The sequence below is a fragment of the Mustela putorius genome, unplaced genomic scaffold, assembly GCF_011764305.1.
Source record: "Mustela putorius furo isolate JIRA1106 unplaced genomic scaffold, ASM1176430v1.1 tig00000196_pilon_pilon_pilon, whole genome shotgun sequence".
Classification (NCBI taxonomy): domain Eukaryota; kingdom Metazoa; phylum Chordata; class Mammalia; order Carnivora; family Mustelidae; genus Mustela; species Mustela putorius.
The window spans coordinates 9,024,107-9,048,253 of record NW_025421310.1 but is presented as its reverse complement, the minus strand read 5'-3'; the positions used below and the strand labels follow the sequence as shown (position 1 = coordinate 9,048,253).

The 24,147-nt window shown below is 41.8% G+C and overlaps 1 protein-coding gene across 8 annotated transcripts in view; it reads left to right on the top strand.

The window, feature by feature from the left end:
- The window catches only part of LOC101678888 (zinc finger protein 432), a 71,321-nt gene extending 47,174 nt beyond the window's left edge, over nt 1–24,147 (top strand). For 3 of the 8 annotated variants that reach the window (XM_013050689.2, XM_004781908.3, XM_045077381.1), the window contains one exon: nt 185–2,219. In XM_013050689.2, the coding sequence (XP_012906143.1) occupies nt 185–2,139 (1,955 nt within the window). In that variant the 3' untranslated portion in view covers nt 2,140–2,219. The other 5 variants (XM_004781906.3, XM_004781905.3, XM_013050691.2 and 2 more) reach the window with 5 other exon arrangements.

The window sequence follows — 24,147 nt, the reverse complement described above, 5'->3', positions numbered from 1 at the left end:
CTGAGCAGAGAGCCCAATGCAGGGCTCAATTCCAGGACCCTGGGATCACACCCAAGTGGAAGGCAGAGGTTTTAACCCACTGAGCCACCCAGGTGCCCAATGTGAAGGCATTTTTAAAACAGTTTTATTCCAAGCTAAGATTATGAGAGATTACAGAGTGATTCATTGTTCTTTTCTCTCTTAGAAATCAGGAACGTTGATGATTCTCTGCAACGTCACTTGGAAAATCGAAGCAATCAGAAGAGTGTGGAACAATGGTGTGAACATAATACATTTGCAAATATTCTTAATCAGAGTGAAAGTCATTTCCTGTTAAAGCAAAAGTATGATATATTTGACTTATGTGAAAAGCCTTCAAAATCAAATTTAAGTTTTGAAAGCAGGAGTATAAACTATAATTCAAGGCACTCTGAGTTTAATGAAGATGTGAAATCCTGTCTTCATACTAACCATGAACAATTTTATAGTGTAATAAAATTTCCTGTAAGTGTAAAACCCATCAACAGTAATTCCCAGGTCATTAAACAGCAGAGAATTCACAACATGCAGAAAGCCCATGTATGTGGTGACTGTGGGAAAGCCTTTGTCAAGGTGTCTCAGCTCATTGATCATCAGAGAGTTCATACTCAAGAGAAACCTCATGGATGCAGTCTGTGTGGGAAGGCATTCTCTAGAAAATCCAGGCTAACTGAACATCAGAGAACTCATACAGGACTGAAACACCAATGTACTGAATGTGACAAAACATTCTTCAAGAAATCACAGTTCATTTTACACCAGAAAACTCATACGGGACAGAAGCCTTATACATGTAACGAATGTGGGAAAGTGTTCATCAAGAAGTGTCAGCTTATTTATCATCAGCGAACTCATACAGGAGAGAAGCCCCATGCATGCAGTCTATGTGAGAAAGCCTTCTCTACAAAGTTCAGTCTCACTACACATCAGAAAACTCATACAGGAGAGAAACCTTATATATGCTGTGACTGTGGAAAAGGCTTCATCGAGAAGAGGCGTCTTGTTGCACATCAGCGAACTCATACTGGTGAGAAACCTTTTATATGCAATGAATGTGGGAAAGGTTTCACCTTGAAGAACAGTCTTATCACACATCAGCAAACTCATACAGAACAGAAATTGTATATGTGCAGTGAATGTGGAAAAGGCTTTTCAGTGAAGCACTGTCTCATCGTACATCAGCGATCTCATACAGGAGAGAAACCCTACACATGCAGTGAGTGTGGAAAAGGCTTCACCTTGAAGAGTCCTCTCATCAGACATCAGCGAACGCATACAGGAGAAAAGCCCTATGTGTGTAGCGTATGTGGAAAAGGGTTTACCATGAAGAGTGATCTCATTGTACACCAGCGAACTCATACTGCAGAGAAGCCATATATATGCAATGATTGTGGGAAAGCCTTCACCGTGAAGAACCGTCTGATTGTACATCAACGCACTCACACAGGAGAGAAACCTTATATATGCAGTGAATGTGGGAAAGGCTTTCCAGCAAAGATACGGCTGATTGGACATCAACGAACTCATACAGGAGAGAAGCCCTATATATGCAATGAATGTGGAAAAGGCTTCACAGAGAAGAGTCATCTCAATGTACATAGGCGCACTCATACAGGAGAGAAACCCTATATATGTAACGAATGTGGCAAAGGCTTAACTGGGAAAAGCATGCTCATTGCCCATTTGCGAACTCATACTGGGGAGAAACCGTATATATGTAATGAATGTGGAAAGGGCTTCACCATGAAGAGTACTCTGGGTATACATCAGCAAACTCACACTGGGGAGAAACCATACAAATGCAATGAATGTGATAAAGCTTTCAGGAAGAAAACCTGCCTCGTACAACATCAGAGATTTCACACAGGAAAAACTTCCTTTGCGTGTCCTGAATGTGGAAAATATTCTTTGCGTAAAAATGACCTCATTACCCATCAGAGAATTCACACAGGAGAGAAACCGTATGAATGCAGCGAGTGTGGGAAAGCCTTCACTACAAAGTCAGGGCTCAATGTTCATCAAAGGAAACATACAGGAGAGAGGCCCTATGGATGCAGTGATTGTGGGAAAGCTTTTGCCCACTTGTCAATCCTTGTTAAACATAAGAGAATTCATAGTTAGTCACTTTGGGATAACCTGTTGCCAGTTGTAGGCCCTCAAGATAATAGTATGTAATGAAAATAACAGTGCAAAGAATGGTATCATCTTGAGTAATCAATTGTGTCATATTTTATGTTGAGGAAAAAATTTACAAAACAACTCACAATTGTCCTTGATGAAAATGTTTTAGGACATTATACATCTAAAAAGTGTAGATTGAAATAGATTCTATGAATGTGAAAGATGAGGAAAGCCTTCAGTGGGAAGTAGACCCTATGATGTGATCATCACAGATAATGAGTATTTCCAGTTGGCAGAAATGTAACTGTGGGGAAAACTTTGCCCGGAAGTAAGACCTCAATAGATGTCAGTTCACACTAGACAAGTACTTCCTATGGCAATTAATATAGTAGGGCTTAAAGTAATATATTTGCTAGGAAATCTATACAGAAATAACTTGGGAACACATTCGATGTGGTGGACTTCAGCAAAATATCAGGCAACTTAGAGGAAAGAAGCCTTGAAGCCTTGGGGAAATGATGAATGAGAGCATTCTGTCACATCTAAACATAACGGATAGCACGCTGCACAAGCATCCAGAACAGGATACTTAAGCTATATTTGATTGCCTTGTCATTGATTTTATAAATTTTCAATAGTGGCCGTTACTCTCACCATGAATCAAATTTTAATATGTACAGTGCAGAAGTGTTCTATGCCTGTGTCATTATATAATTAACTTTAGAATTTCTTTAGTTCCAAGTTTGTTATTATAGAATACTTGAAGTATTTCAAAATGAAGCAATATGTTAATTTCATAGTATAACAATATATTTGGATGTGTTTAACCAAGTTATAAGTACCATCAGTTTTAAATTTGAAATAAGTTTAGAATCACAAACACTGGAATATTTCAGAAATTTCCTAAATGTCCTTCAGCCAGCTATTTCCAAAGGTAACATTTTATATAACCAGAGTTAATTATCAAGTAGAGGAAAGTGAAATTATAATGCTTTTAAACACAGGATTTACTTGGGTCTCACCAGTTTTTTTTTTTTTTTTTTAAGATTTTGTTTATTTATTTGAGAGAGACAGCATGAGCAGGAGGGAAGGTAGAGGGAGAAGCAGACTGCCCACTGAGCAGGGAGCCTCATGCGGGACTTGATCCCTGGGATCATGACCTGAGCTGAACAGACACTTAATCGACTGAGCCCCCCAGGTGCCCTGATCTCACCAGTTGTAACATGTACTCATCTTTCTTTCTTTCTTTCCTTTTTTATATAGTTTTAAGAAACTTTATCACATGCGTAGGTTTGTGTAACCAACACCACAGAATGTTTTGTCAACACAAACCTCTTCATGCTACTCTTTCATAGTCAAATTTTCTGTGACCCTGACCCCTGACATCAGAGATTCTGTAAGTTTGTCATTTATAGACTATGAGGAAAGTAGAATCATTTAGCACTTACTCTTTGGCCTTATGAGATAATAGAAAATATATACATTGGTCTGTACCCCTTGTTTCCTGGCACACATTCCTAAAATCCTTGTAAATTACTAAGTGAGGAGTGCACTAGGGGAATTCTTTTTTTAAGATTTTATTTAGTGATTTGACAGAGATCAAAAGTAGGCAGAGAGGCGGGCAGAGAGGGAAAGAGAGAGAGAGAGAGAGAGAGGAAAGCAGGCTCCCTGCTGAGCAGAGAGTCCGAAGGGGCATTTTTTATTCTAATGAGGCAGCACTGGGTGGGCTCCTTTATGGCTTCTGGATTGGGACAGGTCCCCAGAGAGAGACAAAGCCATAGTCAGAAGCTTAGGACTTCAGCCTTGTCTCCTCTCCCCTTCCCTCCCTACCCCCAATCATTCAGAAAAGAGAGCTGGAAATTGAATTAATAACTGATCAATTCTACCTGAGGATGCCTCCATAAAACACCAATGGCAGGTGAATTTCTAGGTGGGTGAACACAGCCCTCCACGTCCCCAGCGCTGGTGGAGAGTGTGGGGAGAGCACGGAGAGCACCGCACTCCGTCGCGGTCACCCTCCGGGGAGCCCTCGCAGGCTGGGGGTCTGGTGCGCCTGACTGGGTGTGGGTTCCGCGTGAGGGGCCTAGCCGGTGAAGCAAGAACGTGTGTCGGGACATGTGCCATATTTGGGGTTTTATTTGGGGCCAGTCACCAAGGAATGTGAGCGTGAGTTAAGGCGTAGTCTTCAGGGACTGATGATGAAAGGACGATGGTCAGGGCCTAGGGCCTGTGTGTTAACTCAGGCTCAGTGACTGAAAACTAGGTGGCAGGTGTGGACCCGTGATCACTGCCCTTAGGCTACCTTAGGGATGTCACCCAGGGGTCCTGACAGGGAGCAGCCTGCTGCGGTAGGGGGCGGGAGTTTCCATGGACCAGAGCTCCTGGGGTGAACTTGAGATTGAATTTGAGGTCAGTGTGTTTGGGGAGTGCAGGGTTTGTCTGTGTTTGGGAGCATTGGAGTCTGGGAGTTTTGAGACCCATAGCCCTGGGCTAGTGGGTGTTTTGAGGCTCAACCTTCAGATGGAAACATTTCCTTTTAGTCTTTCGAGTCGCTTCTCAAGTTTCCTAGAAAAATGGGAAGAAAAATTTGTCTCCTACACCCACTCTTCCCACTGTCCCCACAGAAATGGGAGTAGTTCACCATGATCAAGTGGTGTGTCCATGACTAAAGAGGGGATTTTTAACTTAAGACCAAATTTACTCTGATATTTCCTCTCAGGTTTGACACAAGTAAAAGCAACCGTTGTCCTAAATGCTCCTCCTCAGTGAGAGCTATTTTGTTAAAAGAGATTTTTTAGATCACGTTTCAAAAAATTGGGGTCATCTACATTCAAGACTCTGCCTAGCTTCTAACACTCCTGTATGCTTTTGTACTGTCTCTAGAAAATATCAAAAATTCCTGTTGCTCCCCCTTATCAGCAGCATTTTCTACTCAAAATTTTTTGGATTTTGGCGACTCCAATATCTGAGTCCTTGTATCACACAGCGGTTTTAATTTGTGATTTCCTAATACTGAATGATGTTGATCATCTTTTCATATGCTTGTTTGCCATCCGTTTGTCTTTGATAAGCACCTGTTCAAGGTCTTTGCCCATTTTTAACAGAGTTTTATTATACATTTTATATGAGAAAATCAAGGATACATGATTTCTGAATGCATTATTATATTCCTGGACAGAAAAAAGATAGTAGTGGAAAAACTTATGAAATATGAATAAAATCTGTAATATAGTTGAGTATTACACAATTTTAAAAATTAACATATAATGTATTATTTGTTTCAGGGGTATAGGTCTGTGATTCATCAGTCTTACACAATTCACAGCACTCACCATAGCACATACTCTGCCCAGTGTCCATCACCCGGCCACCCCATCCCTCCCACCCCCCTCCACTCCAGCAACCCTCAGTTTGTTTCCTGAGATTAAGAGTCTCTTATGGTTTGTCCCACTCTGGTTTTGTCTTGTTTCATTTTTCCCTCCCTTCCCCTATGAGCCTTTGTCTTGTTTCTCAAATCCCTCATATCAGTGAGATCACATGATAATTGTCTTTCTCTTACCGACTTATTTCACATAGCATAATACCCTCTAGTTCCATCCACATCATTGCAATGGCAAGATTTCATTTTTGATGGCTCCATAATATTCCATTTATACAATGTTGTTTTCTTAATTTGACAAATGTACCATAATTATATAGAGTAGTCACACGAGAGGAAGCTGAATAAAGCATATGTGAACTCTTTGTAGTATTTTGTGACTTTTATGTAAATCTAAGCTTTTCTGAAAACAAAACATTTATTAAAAATAGATATAACCTGTGTCAATTATATCTTAGTACAACTGGGAAAAATAGGTGTAACCTAATTTTATCACAATATCTCATTGAAAACATAGTTCCATATTATAAAATGTTTATGCATATCTATATATGATATTATTATTAAACAGCTGTAGTAATATAGATGAATTTGTAGGGCGGTAACTAGAGTCACATAAAATGTATGCATTAAAGTAAGGTATACTTGAAGAACAAACTCTTCAATTATGTTCAGTTTCTATTTTGATCCTCTTTATTCAAATTCTCACATTCTTTTTAAAAAATTTTATTTATTTATTTGAGAGAGAGAAAGATCACAAGTAGACAGAGAGGCAGGCAGAGAGAGAGGGAAGCAGGCTCCCAGAGAGCCTGATGCGGGGTTCAATCCCAGGACCCTGGGATCATGACCTGAGCCAAAGGCAGAGGCCCAACCCACTGAGCCACCCAGGCGCCCCTCAGATTCTCACATTCTTACTGCAAGATTTGTTGTAACTTTTTTCTTATATGTTCCGGATATCTCCATTTACTTTTACTCCTAGGTAGTTTATATATTGCAATTCTATGTGGTGTCTTTAAAAAAAAATCATACCCTATACATTTTGTAGTATGGTACAGCAATTCATTTCAACAGGTTTATTGTCAAAATGTACATATAACATTTACCATTAGTGAGTGTACAACTCGATGACATTTACTAAGTTTAGAGACTTGTGCCACCATCACCACAATCCAATTTTTAGAAATTTTCATGATTACCAAAAGTAACTGGATGGTTGTTTTGTTATTGTCATTATTGTTATTTGCCAAAAATTTTGACAATTTTTAAAAAATATTTTATTTGTCATACAGAGAGTGCACAAGCAGGGGTAATAGCAGGTAGAGCGAGAAGCAGGCTCCTCACTGAGCAAGGAACCTGATGCCAGACTCAATCCCAGGACCCTAAGATCACAGCCTAAGCTGAAGGCAGAGGCTTAACCTGACATCCTGACACTTCTTTATATATTCTGAATACAAGTCCTTTATGAGATGTATAATGTGGAAATATTTCTCCTAATCTCTTGCTCTACTTTTCACTTCTTAAATACTGTGCTTAGAAAGTGCAAATGTTTAAAAGAAAAAGTACAGATGTTTTAATTTTAATTTTTATTTATTTATAATTTTTATTTATTATTTTTTAAAAAAGATTTTTATTTATTTATTTGACAGACCACAGGTAGTCAGAGAGGCAGGCAAAGAGAGAGAGGAGGAAGCACGCTCCCCACTGAGTAGAGAGCCTGATGCGGGGCTCAATCCCAGGACCCTGAAACCATGACCTGAGCCGAAGGCAGAGGCCTTAACCCACTAAGCCACCCAGTGGCTTATTATTTCTTTTCAGCATAACAGTATTCATTGTTTTTGCACCACGCCCAGTACTCCATGCAGTCCGTGCCCTCTCTAATACCCACCACCTGGTTCCCCCCCATTATTACTTTTTAAGTAGGCTCCGTGCCCAGTGTAGGGCCTGAACTCATGACTGCAAGATCAAGAGAGTCACATGCTCTACAGACTGAGCCAGCCAGAGATCCGAAATACAAGTTTTTTTGCATTTTATTTGTATTTATTTTGTATTATATGTATATATATATATATTTATTATTTTAACTATGTCCAACTTAATACTTTTTCTTTTATGGCTCATCCATTACTGTCTTGTCTCAGAACTTATGGCTAACTTAGTTGATTTATGTACATTATCTTCAGTTTGCCTTTCTAAATTTTATACTGTTAACCCTTACATTTAGGTCTGGGAAATATCTTTAGTTAATTTTTGTATATGGTTAGAGGTAAAAGTCCTGATTTATTTTTCTGTAAATAGAAATACAATTATCCCAGCATTGTTTGTTGAAAAAACTAATCATTTGGAATCATCTTGGTACTTTGGGAGAAAAGCTATTGACCCTAATAGTTTTGGACTGTCAGTTGTGGTTCTCTCTTTCTCATTGGATCCAGACCCTTGTTCGCCTCCCTTTAGTGGCCTTTCCCTGAGGCCCCAATCCCAGCCCCAATGCAGTTTCCTCTCAGGTGCTCTTTCCTTTAGTTGGTGATGGCCAGTCTCATACCCACGAGGGAAAGAAGCACAAAATCATTCACTGCAACTGCCCCTGAGAACAATGTATTACTTAAAATATAACCCCTGGGAAATTTTACTAGTTACCAAGCACATTTAGATACAGCCTTAAGAAAAACAGATACTGCAACAGGCATCTGCTGGAGAGGACAATATATGGCCTTGAAGCCGAGCAGCTGGGGATGCCTGCCTCGCTCAGGGCGGAATGCCACCTGCTTCATTTTTCTGTTATCTCCCCTTCCCCCAGCGGAGAGCACCTGTGGCTACTTAGATAAGTCCTTTGAATGTGCTTGTTCAACTATATACTTTATACTGTTTGTCCAGACATATTTTTCCCTCCATCTTGTTTATCTACAAGGCATATGACTAATGTTTGACTTTCATCGACTCTTCTGTTGGTTACTGTTTCTATCTAATAAAAGCGAGACTGTGGAGTTGCTGGGGCATCGGTCTTTTCGACTTCTGTCCCCTGCTCCCAATCTCTTGCAGCTGACTTGTTTGTGCCTAATTCTTTTCCCGTTCGCCGAATGGAAATGGCAATTCACCTGTAGCCCAGAAGGTGACCTCCGCCATTTCAGTAAGAATCAAGTATGGGGCCTCCTGGGTGGCTCAGTGGGTTAAAGCCTCTGCCTTCGGCTGGGGTTGTGGTCCCAGGGTCCCAGGATCCTGGAATCGAGTCCCACATCAGGCTCTCTGCTTCACGGGAAGCCTGCTTCCCCCTCTCTCTCTGCCACCTTCTCAGCCTACTTGGGATCTCTGTCTGTCAAATAAATAAATAAAATCTTAAAAAAAAAAAAAAAGAATCAAGTATGTGCTGGCTGCTACATTCTTACAGGGCCTCATGACTGCCTGTAAATCTCACCCATAGTTAATATCAAATTGAAAGACAAACCAGCGAAATCTTGCAAATGTAGTTTTAGAAGTAGAAATTCGAAGAAAACCTTAGTGATCTAACACTCCTGGCATGTACCCTCATCCTTGAGCACTAAGCATATAACCAGCAATCTCATACAGCAAAAATGCAGTTCTTTCTGCGGAGGGGTCCAGTCCTCGAGCTACTTAAATAAACTTACTAAGTTGCACCACAGTACCTCTCAAGAATTCTTTCCTGACTGCTGTGATCAACCGTCCCGCAACGACACTGTTCTAGTTGCCCCAAATCTTTCTGTTCTTAAAAACCGCTTCCTGCAAGCAATTTTTCACCAAAAGCTTTCCATGGGTGTCTGCTTACCGGATGTATTACCTTTTTTTTTTTTTAAGATTTTATTTATTTATTTGACAGAGATCACAAGTAGGCAGAGAGGGAGGCAGAGAGAGGAGGAAGCAGGATCCATGCTGAGCAGAGCGCCTGATGCGGGGCTTGATCCCAGGACCCAGGGACCATGACCCCAGCTGAAGCCTGAGGCTTCAACCCACTGAGCCACCCAGGCGCCCCCGGGTGTATTACTTTTTCTCTCCAGAAGGTCCTTCTCTGCTGCGGTATCCACACCTGAAGTTCCACTGACTGTTTTGAAACTTCCTTTTTTTTTTTTTTTAACTTCCTTTTTTAAAAATACAAAGTGGATAATATACACCCTGACCTTGTTACTTCCTGTCCAGTCCACGAACACGATTTAGCCCACACCATTTTTGCTTCCAAGAGCTTGAGTCTCTAGGAATCTACCCGTTTCCCGCACCAGCCAAAGTTTACGACGAGGTATGAATGGCTTTTCAGGACCTCGCCAAGCCCGGCTAGTGGCAGCAAACCCGTCCCTTTGATTCGTGTTTGTCAGGCGTCCAAACATGGCCGCCCCCACAGCCACAACGAGCGGGCGCGGACATATTGGCTCCCTGGAACTAACGCCAAGCAGTTGTTCGCCGTTCTTCAACGGCTTCAGGTCCTCCTCGGCCGCCATAGGCTGACGAGCAGTTTGGGCGACGTTCCCAGGAGTAAAAGCAGTTCGCGGAAGTGTTACGTTTAGACTTCCTTTTTGGTCTGGAGAAAATCAGGTCAGTGTGTGTTTTTATTGAAGATTCTCTGGTCTTTGTTTTCTATTTTTGTTCCATTAGGAGGTTAGTTTCTCACAGAATGACGTGACGTCCCCAGGGTAGAAGTGGAGTAGGGTGAGCCCGTGGAATTATTGGCGGGGATGGATTGGGCCGAGCACGAAAGTGGAGGCATTTGAGAGAAACGAGCTGGGAGTCTGTGACTCACCTGTCCGTGGTTAGGGTACTTTTGGGGTCAGTAAGTCGGCTCAGGGTCTGTAGAGCTCAACCTCTGTGTCCGGGCTGTCCAGAGCTTGGGGTTCTGCAGATCCGTCCGCTTGTCGGTGGTGCAGGCGGTGCGGATCATTGACGATGATCGCAGTGTCTCGTTCCAGTTGGGGGTTTAATTTGGGGCTCAGTAATTTTGGGGCCCAGGTGGATGCTCGTAACATCGGGGTGTCTGGCCTGGGTTTTGGATTAGTAAGGGGGTGTGTAATGAGTGTCTGGTACAGAGAGATGCATGTGAGGGCCGTAGCTTTGGACGCCAAGGACCCGGGGCTGGAGTTTCGATTGAGGTTCCAACCTCGGCTGCTGAAACAGAAGGTTGCAGAGCTCAGAAGAGTAGTTGGAAACCCTCTGTTTTTTTGTTTATTTGTTTTTAAAAGTCTTTTGTTCAGAGGTTGACTGACTTCAGACGGAGGGATTCACCCACCACCCTTCTCCTCTGTCTGTTAGGAGCCGTCAATGGCTGCTTTCCCGCGGTAAAGGAAGAATTGAGTCCTTGTGCCAGGGATTTTAAAGTTGAAAATGTGTAATTTCCATCCCTTTGCAGAAAAGGTTTGTCAATGCCTGCACTCACCTCTTAATAACGAGCACTGTTGCTTCCTTTCCCGACGTACGTTCACACTTCACTCTTTGCTGGAAGACTGTCCATTTTGTTTAGTATCCGTCCTTCTTGCAAGGTGACCCACATCTCGGTTTATTAGTAAGTACTGTTTGGTCTTATTCAGGCATGGTGCTTCCAGTTCCGATTGCTAATGACTGGATTTCTGTGAAACAAGCTTGGTATATTTTATAGTGCAGTTCTAGCCAAGTATGTGAAAATCTGCTTAGTGGTTTCTGGGGGAGCCTTTTCTCTTTTATATAAGCAATTCCTTGAATCTCTTTTTCCATGTCCACGATGATATTGTCTGAGTATAACCTTAATATTCATTCCAGTTAACAGTGTTTATAATTTATTCTTATCTCAGTGTATCGGGTCTACTCAGCAATCAGGTGGTAGTGGACATACCTATGTCTCCAGTCGCTTACCCATAAAATTCATCTGCTATATTGTCTGGAGTTAACATGTTTCCAGGAGGGTTAGACAATAAAATTTATGAATTTATCCAGGATTTCAAACTTAGGACCGAAAAATGTTCCTAGTATTTTTTTCAAGATAAAAAAAAAAACAGTCTATTTTACCTGAGTTATCCGTTTCACTACAAATGGGCATGTTTTATTGTGTTTTTTTTTAAAGATTTATTTTATTTATTTATTTGACAGAGATCACAAGTCGGCAAGAGGCAGGTAGAGAGAGAGGAGGAAGCAGGCTCCCCGCAGAGCAGAGAGCCTGATGCGGGGCTCGATCCCAGGACCCTGGGATCATGATCTGAGCTAAAGGCAGCGGCTTAATCCACTGAGCCACCCAGCTGCCCCTTATTGTTTTTTTGTTTTTTTTTTAAAGAACAGGCTTTTGGTGTTGTTGAGTACTTCTATTTATTTGTGTAAAAAATCTACCAGTTGATCTGTATAAAAGTAATGTATATTTATATAAGGCCATCACTGCCCATGTCAAGAAACAGAATGTTGCCAGCATCCAGTGGTGCGCTCTGAGTCTCCTCCTAACTATATTGCATTCTCACACCTAAAGGTAATTACCATCCTGCTGTCAGTATCAAGCCCTTTAAGGTTTTTCTTTATATAGTTTTTTTTTTTTTTTAGATTTTATTTTTTTATTTGACAGAGAGAGATCACAAGTAGGCAGAGAGAGAGAGAGAGGAGGAAGCAGGCAAGCAGAGAGCCCAATGTGGGGCTCGATCCCAGGACCCTGAGGTCATGCATGACCTGAGCAGAAGGCAGAGGCTTAACCCACTGAGTCACCTAGGTGCCCCGTAAAGTTTTATCATATTATCAAGTCATTCCTAATCATATTTTATTTAGTTGTGTCTGTTTCTGTGTCAGTGTAATTATACTTCATGCATCTTTAAATGTGAGGCTGCTTTTGCTCAGTATTTTTAAGAATGATTCATGTTTTTGCAAATAGATGTATCTGTGTTTGCTCTGCAACAAGAACCAGGCATATTCTGTGAATACACAATAAATATTTTAAGAGTTGCTACCATAAGAAGTTTGTCTCATACGCTTCTTTGTTTTTGTAGTATAGTCTTTAAAAACATGGAAATGATGTAGGAACAATCATTCTTAGCTTCAAATTGTGTAGTAGTTGTAGTTTCTACACAGCATTACATATTTTGAGTATATGGCAGGTTTTCCTACTATTAATTAAACATATTCTCTGCAGTTTGGATTGTTAGGAAGAATGCTGCTGTGAAAATTCTTGTCTGTTTGCTGGTTCACGTGTGCCCTTATTTCAGTGTGAAGGGTGGTGTAGCTTAGATGTGTATCTCAGAGTGAAATTGCTGTGTCTCAGGGTGTGTTTAACTTCATCTGAAACAGGCGATGCCAGAATATTTTACAGAGCGGTTGTACCATTTATAGTTCTTCCAGTAGAATATCATTTGATTTATACTATAGTTTATGTAGCCTCTTTAAATATCTTTCCATACCCTAATATTGGTGAGAGATTTTCTTATATTTTTAAAAATATATTGATTTGAGGGGCGCCTGGGTGGCTCAGTCGTTAAGCATCTACCTTTGGCTCAGGTCATGATCCCAGGGTCCTGGGCTCCCTGCTTGGCGGGAAGCCTGCTTCTCCCTCTCCCTCTGCCCCTGCTTGTTTCCCTCTCTTGCTGTGTCTCTTTCTGTCAAATAAATAAAATCTTTTTTAAAAATTTGCATCTTTCATTAACATTGATAGCTGTCCTCTACTGTGATTTTTGTGTATGATGTGGGGTGGGGTTCAGCCATCTCCTTGTCCCCTCAACTCCAGAACAGATATCTCATTGTCCCTGCATCATTTTTTAAAAAGACAACCTTAGGGGTGCCTGTGTGGCTCAGTCGGTTAAGTGTCTGACTTCGGCTCAGGACCCCGAGATCATGACCTGAGCTGAAGGCAGAGGCTTAACTGACTGAGTCACCCAGGTGCCCCAGAGACATGGCATCTTTAAAATGCTTGGTTTTCTGGGTCACTGTCATAGTCAATGTCTTACTCTTTATTTAAGTCTTAAAATTTCAGTACTTCTCTCTACTTATCAGATATTTTTGGTATTCTTCAACAGAGTGCTGTTGATGGATTTTGTTTTGTTTGTTGATGGGCTGTTTGTTCCGTCGGTTACTGGGAGAGGTGTGATGAAGTCTTCTATTAGAATGATTCGTTTGTTCTTGTTTTTTGGTCCACTTTTGCTGTATATATTTCAAGTGTTGTTAAGTGGATAGAAGTTGCAAATTTTTATAATGTGGTGAATTGAATCTCTTAACCAGTGAGTGTTCTCTTTCTCTGTAGTGATATTTGGGCTTTTTGGTCCATTTTGTCTGAGGATATAGTTACACCAGATGATGTATGGTTATTCTTCCCATGGTGTATCTTTTTCTAATCTTTTGCTCTTGAATTTTCCAAGCCATTGTTTCAGACATGTAACCTATAATAGCATACTGTTAAATTTTATATTTTAATCCAGACTATTTTGAGACATGTGTTTAATTTACTGAAATCCTTGTTTTATTTATACTTTATATAATTCTTAGTATGTTTTGTTTAAGAACAGTCATCTAAGTGTGCTGTAGTACCCCACTTGTTCTTAGTCCCCCCCCCCTTTTTTTGCCTTGTTTTGGATGAATTTGTCATTATATTCCCCCTTCTGTTAGCACGAAAATTACATACATTAAGACAATTGTTAGTTTTCATCAGGACACTAGAGATAATATACAGCATGGAGCCTTCCTTTTTCAAATTCTTTTTATTAATTAGTACTTTTACACTCTTCTCCAGTGAGACAGGATCTGAGAAAACTTCAACTTTATTTACTACTCCCCAGTTTATTTACAGTATTCTGTACTTACATCTTTATCTATTTAAAACTTCCTGAGATATTATGAAGTAATAATACTTAACTTGCAAGACAGTGCCTCTGGTTTGCCCAGTACACTGGTTTTCAAACCAGTGTGCTTGAAAGAAGTGCTTGTACTCACTGACTGTACAAAAGCTGTAGAGAGGTACCTGAACACACATGGTTTAAAAGAAAACAGTGCCTCGATTGTCTCCTTCTGTGTGCTCTGTTTTACGTGATTTGCGTGAGATTCCCTTTCTCCTGAGGCATGGTGCTGGGGTAGATCTCATTTTCCTCTTCAGTGTCACACTCTCCCAACTTACATGTCACAGAACAAAGGAAAACTTTGTGCATTTAAAACCTCGGGTGTTAATGGTCAGAAAAAGGAATCTTCTGGGCCAGCAAATAAAGGGATGCTTAGCAGTGCTGTGTGCTCAGGAGCTGTGAAAGGGTCTGGACCAGAGGAAATGCGCCCCTCAGACTCCCTTGTCTCCTCAGCCCACAGGTCCTGATGCCCCAGGAGCAAAAGGATCATGTGAAGGAGGAAGAAGTTACAAGATGTGGTGTCAGTTTTTATTGGGGCGCATGTGACGGAGACTGAGATTTCTGAAGGAAACTAGAAGTAGATTCAGGAGACACAAAGCTGAGTTTTCCCACTGCCAGCTGTTTCAGAGGCCAGAAAAAATGATCCAGGTCCAGGTGACTTTTGGTTTGTTTTATTCTTTCCTTTGTTCCCTAATAGAATTGTAGAGGCCTGTAAAAAATCAGATGCATTAATCTGAAAAGCATACATATTTCTTCTGCCTATCATATACATATGGATGGTGTTTCTAGGTTAAGAAGAAGATTGAACTTTTATATGTTATAGAAACTTCTCATTGGATGAATGGATGGATGACTGTGTACAATTACAGAATATTAAATTAGGCATCTGCTTCTTCTGCAATGTTTCAAAATACCCACCCCCACTAGATATTTAGATATAGTCTATGGGGTGGAAATAAGCAGACAAGTTTTAACATTTCTTCTCTATCATCAAAAGGACATCACTTCATTAGAGAACACTGTTGTTAAGGAATCCCTGACATTTGATGATGTGGCCGTGGACTTCACCTGGGATGAGTGGCAGCTCCTGGCCCCTGCCCAGAAGGACCTGTACCGGGACGTGATGTTGGAGAACTATAGGAACCTGGTGTCAGTGGGTGAGGACAGCCCCCCAGTGTCACTTGGAGGGTGCCCATCAGTGACCTCTCCTTTCTCAGCTTCTTAAAGCTCTGTGGTATCTGTATTGCTCTGAAGTGAGATTCTTAGTCCCCTCCCTAGCTCCAGACACAGGGGTCTATTCTCCCTTCTCCTGAGTGCAAGCCATTACTTTGTACATATGTGTGATTTACGATGACCTATATATGTATCGCACATACATGTCTGTGAAACAAATGTATTTTTGGTCTTCATCCCAAATTTTGGCACAGAGCTCCTATAACAGTTGTGATTTCCTGAATTATAAGAGGATAATAAAATGGGTGTCTTTTGTTACTTAAATAACAAGACCCTTTCAACCACATTCGAGTTTATGTTAATGAGGTGATTTTGGAAAGCAACTGTTTAACCGAAGGCCAGAGTCTGGTTGCCAAGGGAACCAACCACCATGACATGGTTGGAACTCTGAGTTCCATTGCACCTCTGGGGAGGAGAGAAGAGTTGGAGTTTGAGTCAGTCACCAAAGTCTAATGATTTCATTAATCATGTCTACTTAATAATGTCTCCATAATAACCCAAAAGGACAGTTTTTTGAGACCTTTTGAATTGGTGAATTGGTGCTCAGAGAAGGCATGGAAGCCCCCTACCCATTCCCACATACCTGGTACTGCGTTCCTCTTATACTGGGCTGTGCCTGAGTTTATAGCAAACCAGCAATGTGATAAGGAACCTTCCTGAGTTCTGTGAGTTGCTCCAGCAAATTAACTGAATCTGAAAAGGGGTCATGGGAACCTCTGATGCATACATATTCTATCAGAAGCCCGGGAAATAATTTGGACTTGTGACTGGGGAAGTCTCAGGGAAGTGGGGGGTGGGTGTGCAGTGTTGTGGGCATGAACCCCTACCCTGTGGATCTGAAGGCATCACGAGGTGGAGAATGTCAGAGCTAAATTGTTGGACACTTAGTCAGTGTCCCTTGGTGTCATGGAATTCCTCAGTGTGCGAAAACCTCCCGTATCGGATGTCAGTAGTACTGTAGAAGAGTATCAGCAGTAAAGGAGATGCATAGTACAGGAAGGTTATCCTGTATGATGTGAAAATTGTTTTTTTCTTAACTGTAACATTCGGTGGTCTTCCCATACCCCAAGCCTGAAGCTTGGTCTTTAATCTTTTGTCATTCCCATGAACAGGTTTTCATTCTGGCAAACCAGATGCGCTCTCCAAGTTGGATCCAGGAGACCCAACATGGACAGGAGAAGATGATATCCCCTGTCGTACCCTTTCAGGTGAGTCAGAGAACCCGGAGGGGGTCAGGAGGGGGCAGGCTGTGGAAATCATACTCTGATTGGTCAGATAAGAGGCACAGCTGTGAGAGGTAGCCAGTGCCTTCATGCATCTCTCTCCTGATGTGTGACCTCTTTTTCTTCATAGGAATTTAGAGAAAAATGTATGTTTTACCTATTCAGGGACCTCTTCCATTTTTATTTTCTGTACATCTTAATTTTTTGCTTATTTTCATAGTTCTCTTTTTCTTAGGATTCACAGATCTTTCTCTTCTTCTTCTTCTTTTTATTTGTTTTGATCTTTCCTTTCTTCATACCCTTCTACCTTCCTTGCCAAAAACGTCCACTGCCCAGAGGCCCCTCCCCAAACAGAAAACTTTGAATTCCTCACTGTCTTCTAACTGCTGTACCTTTCTGTCCCACTGGTAATGTTGGTTTTCCTTCCTGACCTCCTCTAAATCCTGGATGCTGTGTCCCCAAAGTAAAGTGGTCTTCACTGGGCCCTTGTCCTCACTTTGAGGTCCTCCAAAGGTTCTGTTTTCCATTTTCTCATCTGGTCTCCTAACTGTCAAACTTTTCTTTCTCTTTTTCCCTTTCTTCCTTCCTCTCTGTCTTTGTTTTTCTTTCTCTCTTAATCTCTCTCTTTTTCAAAGCTTTATTTAATTTATTTAATTAAGCTTTATTTAATTAAGCAATCTCTGTGGGACTCCCACTCACAGCCTGAGATCAGGAGTCACATAGTTCTCTAACTGAACCAGCTAAGCACCTCAAACTTTCTTTATTTTAATAAGCTAAGCTTCTTCTGTTCCCTGCAGGAGACTCTCAAACTGACATGTCATGAAAGTGATCTGCCAGACTCAGTTCTGTATCATTCACTCACCCCTTGGCAACTTTCCCAAGTTCCCAATAAGTGCAAGGAACTCTCATCATCTTCCCTCCCAGAAAACCCCTATAAGCTTAGGTTCTCTATACTCCTGTGCATCTTACATCCTGGCCATGCAGACATTACCTCAGATGTTCCCTATATGCAGGGCTGTCATCTTTTTTTTTTTTTCCTAAAGATTTTATTTTATTTGACAGAGATTACAAGTAGGCAGAGAGGCAGGCAGAGAGAGAGAGAGAGAGAGGAGGAAGCAGAGGAAGCAGACTCCCTGCTGAGCAGAGAGCCTGATGCGGGGCTTGATCCCAGGATGCTGGGATCATGACCTGAGCCGAAGGCAGAGCCTTTTTTTTTTTTTTAAAGATTTTATTTATTTGTTTGACAGACAGAGATCACAAGTAGGCAGAGGCAGGCAGAGAGAGAGAGGAAGGGAAGCAGGCCCCCTGTTGAGCAGAGAGCCCGATGCGGGACTCGATCCCAGGACCCTGAGATCATGACCTGAGCCGAAGGCAGCGGCTTAACCCACTGAGCCACCCAGGCGCCCAGAGCTCTCATCTTTAAAGGAGTCTCTTGTTCATGAATTTGAGCTTAAAAAATACTTTAGCATTCTCCAGTCTCCTTTTTTTTTTGTTTTTGTTTTTTGTATTTTGTGTTTTTTTTTAAATTTATATTTTATTTTCAGCATAACAGTATTCATTGTTTTTTGCACCACACCCAGTGCTCCATGCAATCCGTGCCCTCTATAATACCCACCACCTGGTACCCCATCTTCCCACCCCCCACCCCTTCGAAACCCTCAGATTGTTTTTCAAAGTCCATAGTCTCTCATGATTCACCTCCCCTTCCAATTTCCCCCAACTCCCTTCTCCTCTCTAACTCCCCATGTCCTCCATGCTATTTGTTATGCTCTGCAAATAAGTGAAACCATATGATAATTGACTCTCTCTGCTTGACTTATTTCACTCAGCATAATCTCTTCCAGTCCTGTCCATGTTGCTACAAAAGTTGGGTATTCATCCTTTCTGATGGAGGCATAGTACTCCATAGTGTGTATGGACCACGTCTTTCTTATCCATTCGTCCGTTGAAGGGCATCTTGTTTCTTTCCACAATTTGGCGACCGTGGCCATGGCTGCTATAAACATTGGGGGTGCAGATGGCCCTTCTTTTCACTACATCTGTATCTTTGGAGTAAATACCCAGGAGTGCAATGGCAGGGTCATAGGGAAGTTCTATTTTTAATTTCCTGAGGAATCTCCACACTGTTCTCCACAGAGGCTGCACCAACTTGCATTCCCACCAACAGTGGAAGAGGGTTCCCCTTTCTCCACATCCCCTCCAACACATGTTGTTTCCTGTCTTGCTAATTTTGGCCATTCTAACTGGTGTAAGGTGATATCTCAATGTGGTTTTAATTTGAATCCCCCTGAGGGCTAGTGATGATGAACATTTTTTCATGTGTCTGATAGCCATTTGTATGTCTTCATTGGAGAAGTCAATCATATCAAAAAATGGGCAGAAGATATGGACAGACACTTCTCCAGTCTCCATTCTAACCTAAGCCAGATCATAACTCAGGCCTCCTTTAATTCCTCTATCTATTTACTAATTTTCAACTTCTCGTTCCTTGTAGGTGTTGAACTGTTGTATTCATTTCTCTGAAACTTTTATTCTTTTCCATCATATTCTGCTGACATTAAGTCCCAGTTAACCATGTTACCTGTCATAGGATATGAAATTGTGTTCTCCATAATGTATTTTCTTTCTTACACAAATACAGAGTTTTGTCATCTCTCTTACACTCTCAAAACTGTGTTCTGTACATATGATTGCTTCCTTCCTTCATTCCTTTAAAAATCATTTGTTATAGCACTGTATGCTTGAGGATTCAGTGGACATGCATACAAGTACACCAAGAGCTTTCATTCTAAGAGGTTTAAGAAATTAATCAAAATAAATAATATGTCCAGAGGGTTAAAAGTACTATGATAAAATTTAGTCATTAGAACAGAACAGTAGGGGCTTGGTCTCCTCTTTAGGAATGGAACTTACAAGGTGCCTTAGGGCCAGGAGGTGAGGGAGATTAGCAGGCTGCTGGATTGGGAGTGTTCCAAGCAGAGAGCAAAGCAAACTTAAAAGCCCAAAGCAGGAATGTGTTTGAGAAACATTAAGGAGCTGTGTGGGCCGAGTGGAGTGTGCTGTCGGGAACATGATGGAAATAAGGTCAAAGAGGCCATAACAGCAGGGGGGAGGGAGAGTAAGATCATCCAAGTAATCCATTTCAAGGAATCGTGCTTTTGTTTCTAAAAAGATGAGAAAACATGAGCAGTTCTTGAGTACTGGGATGACATGAACTAATTCTGTTTCCAGAGAATCCCTCTGGTTGTTGTACAGGCAGTAGACAGTGGCAGGCAGAGGAGCCATGCACCATGTGATGGCAGATCACTGGCTTCAGCATGGGTGGAGGGGAGGTGTTGGTTACGTTCTGGATGTAGTGATTACAGAGGACACGTGAGATTCGACATTAATGTGGCCTTTGTGAGAGGAAGGAATGGATGGAGGTGGAAGGTAAGGCTCTGGGCATGATAACAGGTATTAGGGACATTAAAACAGCGTGACTGAACAATGAGTGCTTGGCCTTGCCCGTGATTTGAGATATGGGAAATCCTTGTGAAGGTACATTTGAGCAGGTAGATGAGGGATGTGAGTAGGCTCTCTGGGTAAGGCGCGTTCCACAGTAAAACTGGAAAGCTCAAAGGAAACAAAAGTGAAAATAAACTTTTGGGACTTCATCAAAATCAAAAGCTTTTGCACAGCAAAGGGCACAGTCAAGAAAACAAAGAGGCAACCCATGGAATTGGAGAAGATATTTGCAAATGACAGTACAGACAAAAGGTTGATATCCAGGATCTATAATGAACTCCTCAAACTCAACACACACGAAACAGGCAAACATATCAAAAAATGGGCAGAAGATATGAACAGAGACTTCTCCAATGAAGACATACAAATGGCTATCAGACACATGAAAAAATGTTCATCATCACTAGCCCTCAGGGAGATTCAAATTAAAACCACATTGAGATATCACCTTAACACCAGTTAGAATGGCCAAAATTAACAAAACAGGAAACAACATGTGTTGGAGAGGATGTGGAGAAAGGGGAACCCTCTTCCACTGTTGGTGGGAATGCAAGTTGGTGCAGCCTCTGTGGAGAACAGTGTGGAGATCCCTCAAGAAATTAAAAATAGAACTTCCCTATGACCCTGCCATTGCACTCCTGGGTATTTACTCCAAAGATACAGATGTAGTGAAAAGAAGGGCCATCTGTACCCCCAATGTTTATAGCAGCCATGGCCACGGTCGCCAAACTGTGGAAAGAACCAAGATGCCCTTCAATGGATGAATGGATAAGGAAGATGTGGTCCATATACACTATTAAGTATTATGCGTCCATCAGAAAGGATGAATACCCAACTTTCATAGCAACATGGACGGGACTGGAAGAGATTATGCTGAGTGAAATAAGTCAAGCAGAGAGTGTCAATTATCATATGGTTTCACTTATTTGTGGAGCATAACAAATATCATGAAGGACAAGGGGTGTTAGAGAGGAGAAGGGAGTTGGGTGAAATTGGGAGGGGAGGTGAATCATGAGAGACTATGGACTCTGAGAAACAATCTGAGGGGTTTGATGTGGCGGGGGGGAGGGAGGTTGGGGTACCAGGTGGTGGGTATTATAGAGGGCACGGATTGCATGGAGCACTGGGTGTGGTGAAAAAATAATGAATACTGATTTTCTGAAAATAAATTAAAAAAAAAAAAAAGCTCAAAGTAAAACTGGAAAGCTGGAAAGCTCCTGAGGCAGGAGTGTGGTCTGCAGAAATTAGGAAGAGTAGACAGAGCAAGACTGGAGAGAAGGTCAACGGGGTCGTGGGTGGGGGTTGGGATAGCAGGTTGCATAAGAGCCTTTCAGTGACATGGTAAGACCTTGATTTTATTCCTCATGAGATGAGAAAACATTAGGGAGTTTCGAGCAGTGGAGGCTTGACTCGATATAATTTATGTTTGGAAGGATCACCTTGGTTATTGTCTAGAAAGCTGATAGGAGCTGGCTGGGCAGGAACAGGAAAGCCAAGCAGGAGGCTGCTGCTGTAGAACAAGAAAGTGATTGGCTTCCACGAAGGTGGGAGGCATTGGTGTTGGTCCGGTTCCGGTTATGATTATGAAAAGGGCAGGCGGGACTGATCACGGAGGGAGAAACTATGTGTGAGTGAGACACAGATGATAGGCTGAGTCCTGTCCTGGTTAGAGGGAAGAGTAGAGGCGTCATTCGCTGTGCCGGAGGGGCTTTGTGGAGGAGGAGATTCAGGAAGGGAGATCAGGAGTTCCCTTTTGGATGTTGTAGGTTACATGTTGTTTGGAGCCCAGCATGTATCATTATTGTTGCTCCCCAAGGCAGATGGTGAGAGCGAATCCTCCAGGGAGGCTTGTCTTCCTCCACAGTGTTGCCTGATTTCCTGCATCTCTCTCCATCTCCATTGCTCCTTCACATCAGTTTTCACAGTGTGCAGCTTCCTGTGTCCTTTAACCAAACTGCAGTGTAGGCCCCCTGAACATGAGGACTCAGAGTGTGTCCCCAGCATGAGTACTGTGTCCTGCACACAGTAGTCCTCAGTACAGATTTGTGACGTGACTGAGTCTGTCTCTGGCCAGTTTGGATGAGGTGGCCCTCCAACCTGTGGTCTGCTGCTCATGGGAAATTGTGTGTATTTCAAGGCCTGGTTTAGAAATCAGTCAAATTGTATTTATTTATTGTGAAGGATCCAACCTTGTTTTTACACTAACTATCTTTTGGGTTATTTATATTATTGTTTTATCAGATGTGCAAGGAACATTAAACATGTATTAATACTAATTTCATAGAGCCATCACTAAATAGACATAGGACATCAAGGGAGTCTTTTAGTTGTCTTTTGTCCAAAACAAGATGATAAATGAATTCCTTATTCTTTTCCTTTCTAGGAATCTGGAAACTTGATGACTATTTGCCAGAGCACTTACAAACTGAAATCATGGAGAACAGCATAGAGCGATGGCACAAACAGAGAACATTTGAAAGTAATGTTCGTCAGAGAACAGCTCATTTTGTGTTAAGGCAAAATCATGATATGTATGACTTACATGGAAAAATTATAAAACCAAACTTAACTTTACTTCACCAGAGCAGAAGGTGTGAGATAAAGAACCCTGCAGATCTTATTGGAGATGGGAAATCCCTTCTGCATGCTAACAATGAACAATTTCATCCTAGAACTAAATTCCCTGAGAGTAGGAAACTCATCAATACTAAGTCCCAGTTAATCAAGCATCAGAAAACACAAAAAACAGACAAGCCTCATGTATGCAGTGAATGTGGGAAAGCCTTCATCAAGAAGTGCCGGCTCACTAATCACCAGATCATTCATACAGGAGAGAAACCCCACAGGTGTAGTCTGTGTGGGAAGGCGTTCTCCAGAAAGTTCATGCTCACTGAACACCAGAGAATACATACAGGAGAAAAACCTTATGAATGCTCTGAATGTGGCAAAGCCTTTCTCAAGAAATCACGGCTCAGTATACATCAGAAAACACACACAGGAGAGAAACCCTATATATGCAGTGAATGTGGGAAAGGCTTCATCCAGAAGGGAAATCTCATTGTACATCAGCGCATCCATACTGGAGAGAAACCTTACATATGCAGCGAGTGTGGGAAAGGCTTCATCCAGAAGACATGCCTGATAGCGCATCAAAGATTTCACACAGGAAAGACTCCCTTTGTGTGCAGTGAATGTGGAAAATCCTGTTCCCAGAAGTCAGGTCTCATTAGACATCAAAGAATCCACACAGGAGAGAAACCCTTTGAATGCAGTGAATGTGGGAAAGCCTTTACCACAAAGCAAAAGCTCATGGTCCATCAAAGAACTCACACGGGCGAGAGACCCTATATCTGCAGTGAGTGTGGGAAAGCTTTTGCCTACATGCCTTGCCTTGTTAAACATAAGAGAATACACACAAGAGAGAAATGTGGAGACTCAGTCAAAGTGGAAAATCCTGCCTCAGGGAATCACGGCTTATCACAGACTGGTGGTGCCACGCAGGGGAAAGACCTTGTCAATACCGTGACTGTGCAGGTGCCTTCTGTGGCTTCTCAGACGTCACTAAACATCAGTGGGCTCTTAGCAAATAGGAATGTAGTCATAGTGGGACAGCCTGCAGCCAGATGTGCACCCTCAGGAGACAACAGAGGATTTGCACAGGATAGAAACCTCATGAATGCAGTGAATGTGGTCCTGCCTTCCGTGGTCAATTATGTCTTATTTTATGTCGCAGAAAACCAGTAGGAGAAAGCAGAGAAGGGTTGAGCAAAAATTTCTAGGTCATATTATATCTGAAAAGTATATACTGCGAGGGACGGTTATGAATCCTGAGGGTGGGAAAGTTTGAGCTCATCCTATTAAAAATATGCCTTGAAACAGAGGCATTATCTGATGTCAACCCAAA